The 9,148-nt window shown below is 34.7% G+C and overlaps 1 protein-coding gene across 10 annotated transcripts in view; it reads left to right on the top strand.

Annotated features, from left to right (window-relative positions):
* The window catches only part of Nbeal1 (neurobeachin-like 1), a 167,793-nt gene that overhangs the window by 80,116 nt on the left and 78,529 nt on the right, over positions 1 to 9,148 (top strand). For all 10 annotated transcript variants that reach the window (XR_001236404.1, XM_013520723.1, XM_013520721.1 and 7 more), the window contains 2 exons: positions 2,186 to 2,271; positions 4,748 to 4,837. Coding sequence is in view for 9 of the 10 variants with exons in the window: in XM_013520723.1 (XP_013376177.1) it covers positions 2,186 to 2,271; positions 4,748 to 4,837 (176 nt within the window). In the remaining variant the exon portion in view is untranslated. The remainder of the gene's footprint in view (positions 1 to 2,185; positions 2,272 to 4,747; positions 4,838 to 9,148) is intronic.

Genomic DNA, 9,148 nt, shown 5'->3' with positions numbered 1-9,148 from the left:
CAAGTAGTTACAGCCTAAGGGTTGTGAAAAATAGCAGATTACCTCCTCACCGGTGACACCTTTCACTGAGGTGTGACAGCTGGAAGGAAGGCCAGGATTGAAAAGCAGGACCGAGAGACTTGCACCTGTGTTTAGCAACAGGCTGTTTTCTTGTTTCTCCATAGTCATGATTACCCGGGGCACCTCCATGGAGATGACAGTCTGGTCAGAGGGAGGAGGCAGAGTATGCCCTGGGCCCCCTCATTCCTGTTGGACTAACTGGTAGAATGGGTCTGAGCTCTGGGGCCTCCGCTTCAGAGGGCAGACCGATCTCCAGTGGTCACCTTTGCATTCAGGGCATGGCCCAGGGTGAAGGCCCTATTTCTAAATAGTAACGCTGGAGATTTTGGTTTTAACATACGAATTTTATGGGTACACAGTTCCATCTGTAACACTACTAGTATGTTTGGCATATAAACTGATGAAACAAAATATAAGTCTATCTTCATAGAAATCAGATAATGCATTCGAAAGTCATGAGTCTTGGTATAAAATTTAACATTTTACAATTTTATACCTGAAGAATTTGTGAAGGTAGTACAACTAGGAGAGGTTGGATAAGATTGCATACTTTTGCTTTGACTTTTTCTTTTTCTTTTTGATTTTAAGCATACACATTAATTGTTACTATGCCCTAACTGCTTTCAAAATTATATTCAAGTAGCATGTTAAGAAGTTAAGTCTTTGAGACTCATGTCCATTGCTGGACATGATGGTGCATGCTGGTAATGCTAGCACTCAGAAGGGTAGCTATGAGCTCAAGGCCAGCCTGAACTGCATAACAAAACCTCATCTCAAAAACCAAACAAAAGGGGCTGGGGATTTAGCTCAGCAGCAAAGCGCCTGCCTGGCAAGCGCAAGGTCGTGAGTTCAGTTCCCGGTACCGGAGAAAAACAAAAAACAAAAAACAAAAACAAACAAAAGAATCATGTACTGTATATTAACTATAGAGTGGCTTATTTTTGGTCAAAATACTGTTTTTTAGATTGCATGGGAGTTTTAAGATGGATGAGACTATGCAGACTTACAAACTTTATATTAGAAACTTAACATTTTTTGAAACTCACCAAAATACTTGAAAGTAACCTCTGTCCAAATTTGAATTAGTAATAAGTCATTTAGTATAGTAGAGTATGTAGTTTACATTATAATTTTTACACATAATTTCTGTGAGGGTGGATTACAGGCATGCAGTACCACACCTAGCCAAATAAGAACTGCTACACAGTCTTCATAAGTTATTATTTTCACATGCACATTTCTTTGAATTTAGAAAGTATTTACTTATGTTGTTTATTTTTCATTGAGTATAAACTTCAGTGTTAAATACAATGAACTGTTTCTTAAGAATATTTCTTATTTTGATCAACTTAATCATAAAGGCCAAGGATAAATATTTGAAATGTATGAATGTATTAATGGCTCTCACTGCAGTGTTAAATCATCAGTTTCCAGAAAGGATCTATTAATTCTCAATCTCTAATAGTAACACAGAAGAATCTCAACCTTATCAGAGCCTCAATGAGATGGTTAATAATGTCACCACGTCCGTTATTGTTTGGATTTGTTACTTTTTGATTTTTAGTAAAGTTGAATATTTTTTCTTCTTAACTACTATTCCATTTGTGTAATGTGTACTCATGACTTACTATTTTCTTAGTCACTTAATTTACATTAGATATAGACCGTTACATTTGATGACCGGTTTTTTGGTGGTTTTTTTGTTTGTTTGTTTGTTTGTTTGTTTTTTTGGTCTTTTTTGAGACAGGGTCTTGCTATGCAGTTCAGGCTGGCCTTGAGCTCACTTTGTAGCCCAGGCTGGTCTCAAACTTGCAGTGATCCTCCTGCCTCAGCCTCCTGAGTGCTGGGATTCCAGGTGTGCACCACTACACCCGGCCTAATAACAGTTTTGAATGCTACATAAAAGTTTCCTTCTGCAGTAAAGGTTCATCTATTCCTCAGCTTTTCTAGGTTTTGAATAAATTGGAGGTAATATAAAAACTAAAGTACATTTTAGCTAGTATATTTTAACTGCATTGTTTGAGTAGCTTAAAACAGTTTAATTTAAAATTTGTTGTGATGACACAGAACCAAAGAGACCATGTATAGTCAGTGATGCATATGTATGTGTATAAATACTTTTCAGGTCCAAATTGTTTAAGCCCTTGGAAATATCAAGAGTCTGACATGGCCGACCTGCCTGGTAATATCCTTCTTCACTACACAGCAAAGGTCAGAATAAATGTGTGGACTTTCCATCTGGTTATAACTATGCTATGACTGAAAATTTTTTTTAAATTCCTTTTGTCATTTTTCAAAGGAGAGGAGAAGCAGCAAAAATTAAGGTGTACTTCAACTAAAGTTTGAATATTATCATTGTATCATTCTGATAATGTGAATCTAAATAGTTGTAGTTGGAATTAGTACTAATGAATGAACTTGAGCAAATGAAACTTTTTGAATTTGTATTCCTCTAGTTTTTTGGAAGGAGAGATGAAACAATTGTATTCAAACTTCTGTTTTTTAAATGTGACATAGAAAAGAAAAAATAAAACATTAAACAAGAAAAAAACAAGTTCCTCTATTCCCACCTTGGTCAGCCATTTTGCCTTTTAGGATCTACCAAGTGAAAGTAATTGAAGTCAGCAGTGGAGTGAAGGAAAGAAGATAAATTAAAATAGGGAGAAAGAAATGAGAGAAGTGTTGCAAACAATCTCAGTTGCCTTTATTTTATTTAATAGTGTATTGATTTAGGTAATACTTTGATTGTCTGAGATTATAGTTTGTAGAACTTTTCTTGTTTAACAAGCTGGTACACAATTATAATTTATTACTTTTTAGTGAACTTACCAGTTTTATTTCCCTCAGATTTTTTGTTTTGACAAATTACAAGCCTAGAAGGAAGTCAAAAGCATAGTAACATCTTGTCTACTCTTTACTAAATTCACCAATTATTAGCATTTTGTTTTATTTGTTGACTTTATTTCAAGTCATTTTTGTTGTTGTTGTTTTTGGCTTCTTGATACAGGGTCTCACTATATAGCCCAGGCTGGCCTCAAACTCACAGCGATCTTCCTACCTCATTTAAGCTGTCGTTCATTGAACATTTACAGTGCATTAGGTACTTTGTTAAATGTTTCACTTAAGCTTCACTGAAATGCTCAGAGCTGTATAGAATTATCTATACATTTTCTGAAGTTTTATTTTCTGAGGCTCGGTCAACATAAGCAACTTGCCTAATCTTATTATTCTAGTGACTGTTAATCATGCTGTAATATCAATAATCAATACTGTAATGCATATCCTTACCACCACTTTACTAGACTAAATAATAGACATTGGATAGGGTTTTGCACAGAAAGTAGTATGTTCAGATTTGTATTTTAGAAAAAGTTCTCAGGCAGTAGTATGAACATTGGATTGGAAAAGTAGGAAATCAGAGGCAACAATACAATCACAAAATTATGTTAGGAGTGGTCATAGATACATAGTGACCAAACTAAAGAAGTAACTGAAACCAACACATATATTAAATATTCTTTCTTGTGGGTTGCAGTGGTGCACACTGTAATCCCAGAACTCAGAAGGCTGAGGCAGGAGGATCCTTGGGAGTTTGAAGCCAGCCTGGGCTGCATAGTGAGTTCAAGGCCAGCTTGAACTACATAATGAGACCTTGTCCCAACAGTACATTTTTTTCCTTTGTTAAAATAAATTTTCTCAATTTTTTTAAGAGGAAAGCAGTAGCCACATCATATATGCTAGAATTGTAAGTTTCTTTTGAAATGGGGACTAAATTCAAGGATATTTTATTACCTGTAAATTCTCACAGACTGTGGTCTTTTTTGTTGTTTTGACTTTGTTTTTTGGTACCAGGAGTCGAACTCGGGACCTTGCGCTTGCAGGCAGGTTCTTGTGCCACTGAGCTGTGTCCCCCAGATTGTGGTTTTATATGCTCTTATGAATAGAAGTTAACATTATTATTTTTTATATAGGATTATTTTATAATATTCACTCAGAGTCAAATAGTTAACATTATTTTACCAATTTCTAGAATTGTACACTGAATTTTTAATCTGAACCAAACCAGAAATATCTTTTATTAGCATGAAGGAAAACTGTCTTATGGTTACAATTGAATTTTCATATTGCGATGTCTTTTCCTTTCCATGTTTTCTCTTATCTCACTTTCTCTTTTCTTTGTGGTACTGGGGATCAGACCAAGGGGCAGTCTACCCCTGAGTTATATCCCCAGACTTTTCATTTTTCATCCTCCTGAGACAGCATCTCATTAAGTTGCCCAAGATGGGCTCAAACTTGTGATCTTCATACTTCAGCCTTCAGAGTAGCTGAAATCCTAGCAGTGCACCACCACACTTGACTTCTATTTCACATTTTAATCTATTTCACATTTTAATCACGCATCTTATGTGTATCATGAAATTGATACTAGAGAAGTGCTAATGAGAATTAAACGTATATTTTCTGAATACCATGACTATTGGTATATATTGGTTTAAAAGAGAAAAATGCAAAAACTATTTGGTCAGTGAGAAGTTCTAGCTATAGCTCATCCATTAGATGATAGGTAGGCATCTTATTTATGTTTATATGCCTTTTTAAATTATGGTGAAGTGTTCCACATATGGTTAAAGTTACATTTTATATTATTTGCTCTTAGTTGTTTACTGTATTTTTCTTTTATTCTTAGGCCTGCAAAAATTCAATCTGCCTTGATTTATCTACTAATTGTTTGCATGGAAGATTAACAGGAAACAAAGTGGTGAACTGGGACATTAAGGTAAGTTGTATTTTTTTTTTTTTTTTGGTTTTTTTTCTGATACTGGGAATCAAACTCATCTTGCGCTTGCCAGGCAGGCACTGTGCCGCTGAGCTAAATCGCCAGCCCCAAGGTAAGTTGTAATAAATGATGGGGTTATAGGAGTTAAGTGAGTTTAATAATCATTTTAAAGATTTTTATCTGTTAAGCACCATTAGATTGATCTGAGTACAGTAATAGTTCTCAAAGTGTTATGTTGCTAGACAGTTTGAGAGAAAACACATAGTTTAATGACTTCAGAAGTAGTTGAATGACTGATTTGCTTAAAACTTAATTACTTTAATAAGTCTCCATAAGGAAACTACTATGTTTTAGTTCATTGACCTACTTTTTAGGTATTTAATTCCTAAACACTATGGTAAATTTTAATGTTTTAAGCTTCTCAGGGACTTTATTGATTATCTCTTTCCTCCTGTATCAGACATCTCTATCTGTGTAGTCTTCTATACATTAGCTTCAAACAAGCTCACATCTTTCCTCTGCAAGGTTAAAAATGAAATTTTTCAAACTCTTCTCCACGTTGGCATTAGCTGTCACATTTTGTCTGCCTACTCATAGGTCTCAAAGATGTGTTGCATCATGAACTTTGCTTCTATGGCACTTGGTCATGTCGTGTATTAATTGCTTGCTTAACTCCCCAGTGGTTTGTAAGGACTTTGTTTTTTTGTTTGTTTGTTTTTGTTTTTTCTTTTTGGTCTTTTTGAGACAGGCTGTCACTATGTAGTTCAGGCTGGCCTTGAGCTCACTTTGTAGCCCAGGCTGGTCTTGAACTCGCAACAATCCTCCTATCTCAGCCTCCTGAGTGCTGAGATTACAGGCTGTGCCACCACGCCCAGCGAGTTTGTAAGGACTTTGAAGGAGGGACCACTGCTTTTTATAACTAGTGCGTAGTACAGGGATATGGAGTAATGGTTGACTCTTTCTTAAATACAGCATTTCCTTAATATTTTATTTTGAGTAGAAATTATAACTTAAATAAAATAAAAAGAAATATAACCTGGGCACAGTGGCACATACCTGTAATCCCATCACTCTGGGAGGCTGAGGTAGGACAATTGCAAGTTTGAGCCCAGCCTAGGCAACTTAGTGACTTAAGGAGACCCTGTTTCACAATAAACAAAAATTTTAAAGGTGATCAAATTGCTCTAAGATGGTGACCATAGAGCCAGAAAACCACCCCTACTCCTAATTCTCCACCTACAGAAGAGGAGAAAACAGAATCAAATCAGAAGATTTCTAACCCAGAGCACTATATTAAACATCTTCTACAGAACAGATGGACTAATAATAAAAGGAAAACATGACAAGCTAACTAACCTTTGTCTTACTCTAAGTTTGATAATGTTGAAGACTTTTGGGCTCTGTACAACCATATCCAGTTGTCTGGTAGTTTAATGCCTTGCTGTGACTACACACTTTTTGCTTTTTTTTTTTTTTTTTGGTAGTGCTGGGGATCGAACCCAAGGCCCTGTGCATGCAAGGCAAGAGCTCTACCATTGAGCCACATCCCAAACAACTACTCACTTTTTAAAAATGATATCAAGCCCATGTGGAAAGATGAGGCAACAAATAGGGAGGATGACAACTAATTACATGCAATAAGCAGCAGAGATGTTTGGTGAGAGACACTGTTGTACCTTATTGGAGAATCTTTGATGACTACAGTGATAATGTATATAGAGCTGTTGCTACTATTAGCACTAAGATGATAAGGTAGAAATAAAGACTACTGAATATGAAGACAGAGGCTGTCTAACATGTAGGGGGAGTACACAAGGAAAGGTTAAGACTTACTCCAAACAGTGAATAGTTACTTGTCCTGTGCAGACACAGCTACAAAGAGCAACTTCATAGCTACAAATAAGTTAAAGAGGCCACCTCTGAGTATCAATGGAGACTGTTTCAAGTGGTTGAGATTTGAGAGCTGAACTAAAGCCTCTTCAAAAGCAGAGTGGACTGCATTAAAATTTGATTCCATCTAAATGTTGCTAAGACTAAATAAATAAATGTTGCTAAGATACAAGAGAAGTCTCATTCATTTTTGTCTAGTACTGTTACTCTTTTAAAATTTTTGCTTGAATTTTCAAGGAATTATAGTGCACATCACCACCAGAATTCTAAATGTGTTCCTTCCTGTCCCATTTGTAATAGCTTTGTAGAATGACCGTTACAAACACATCTTGCACATCCAGATGTTCAAAACAAGAACTTGTATACCTTCACAAGAAAAAAGTTGTGTTTCATTGTATGCCCGTGCATATTTTGTTGGTTAGAAAATAGTATGATGCCTACGCTTTCTAGTAATTCTGTTTCTGTTTACAGCATTATCTTTGCTGTATTCTTGTCAAAGCCTGCTGAATTTTGTTTCACTACTTTATAACATTAGTAATTCTGATGTCAGTTTTTCATTTGTTTTGTTTTTGCTTTTCCCTTGTGTAACATTGGTAAAGGATTTAGGAATATGGCACAAAGGTGAAATGAACATTAACTTTGTGCATGCTTTGACAATTCTTTGGGTTTTTTTGTAACTATAAAGCTTTGTTACAGATATATGCATTTCATTTAAATCAGTGACCTGGGTTTGTGTGATTTCATAAGCATAATTGTGAATTACTAAAAATGTAACATAATTATGTCACTCACTAGAATTAGTGTGTCTGTTTTTATGCTATTTTTTAATTTATACTATATTTTATTCTCTTTTTTTGTCTTTTTGAGACAGGGTATTGCTAAGCAGTTCAGGCTGGCCTTGAGCTCACTTTGTAGCCCAGGCTGGCCTCAAATTCACAACAATCCTCCTGCCTCAGCCTTTCGAGTGCTGGGATAACAGGCCTTTGCCACTACGCCTGGCTATGCTATATTTTAATACTTAATATTATTTAGGTTATTTTGCTCTGATTAAAAATGGCTCCAGTAGAAAAGCAGTCCCATTTGTGTTAAGACAGTATACTAACTAAAGCGTGTACAATAAATTGTCTTTGAGAGACAACTAAAAAAAAATAATAGAATAAAAAGGAACTAGGGATGTTACTCAGTGTAAAAACTACAAAAAAGAAAAAAAAAGAGAGAAATACAAAAGATAGGAGGGACCTGCTGGTAAGCAAGAAAACGTTTCTAGTCATTTAATACCAATCAAATATGCTTATTGCTTTAATGGAACTGAAAACATTAGAATAATGTTGCTTGTGTAGAATTGAATCAATAGTAATCTCATGTTATGCATGGTGTGTAAACTATTTTTATTTTTAATGTCGGAATAATAACCACTTATTTTCTGTTAACGTAGTAAAATTTATGACATGAATAACAATTCATAAGTTAACTTTTGTTTAACTTGTTGAGATTGGCTTTTCAAGGCTAGTTTTGTGTATTAAATGTATACAGAAACCTAATTATTTCAAGTATGTCATACATATCTGAAAATCAAAGCAGTCCTTATGCCTTGTGACTAGTTTGCCAAATGTGGAAATAAAAACGGAGCAGAATTAAGACAAAGACAGTTGTTTGCTGCAACAAACTCAAAGACAAAAAATAATTTTAAAAAACAACACTTGGAAAAATATTTACCATCTAAAATATTAACTTGTTTACTACACAAAGAACCCTTAAAAATCAGTAGGGTAGCCAGTTAATATATACAATTTTTATGTTTTTGTATACCAGTTAAAAATACTTCTTTTAAAATCGTAAAACTAGGCAAAACAAAATAGAAAGTATGTAAGAGAAACAAATCTGGAAGTTTAATATAAATTTTTTTTAAATAAGTAGATTTTAGCTCCCCTTGTTACAAAAAAGGATGTGACACAATAGTTATGTTAATCTGCTTCAGTATTATAACCATTTTACCTCTGTACATACCCTGCAACGTGTTGTAAACCTCAAACACAGTAAAAAATTTTATTACGAATAAAACAAAGGATATAAGCGGTTGTTTACAGGCTTAATCTGGGTCCACACAGAAGTTCTGACCAAGTGGTTAAGAGTAATAGCTAATAGTAATGGCTCCTACATACAGGCACTAAGCATTTTTCATGTATTACTAAATCTTTGCAACGTCTTCTTAAGGTAGGTATTATTATTATTAGTCCCATAGAACACATGAAGAAATTGAGGCCAGAGGGATTAGTGATTTATAAAGACAGAGAATATATTTTGTTAAATATATTTTGATATCAAAAATATCCAAGAGTTTGAAATCCTTCCCACCTTTCTGTTAACCAAAAATGCAGGGGTCAGTTATATTTCTACCACCAAATCCATTGTCTTGTTTTG

Source organism: Chinchilla lanigera, unplaced genomic scaffold, assembly GCF_000276665.1.
Source record: "Chinchilla lanigera isolate Chin_1 unplaced genomic scaffold, ChiLan1.0 scaffold00056, whole genome shotgun sequence".
In the NCBI taxonomy this organism is placed as follows: Eukaryota; Metazoa; Chordata; class Mammalia; order Rodentia; family Chinchillidae; genus Chinchilla; species Chinchilla lanigera.
The sequence above is the reverse complement of the archived record's forward strand: the minus strand, read 5'-3'. Positions and strand labels throughout refer to the sequence as shown.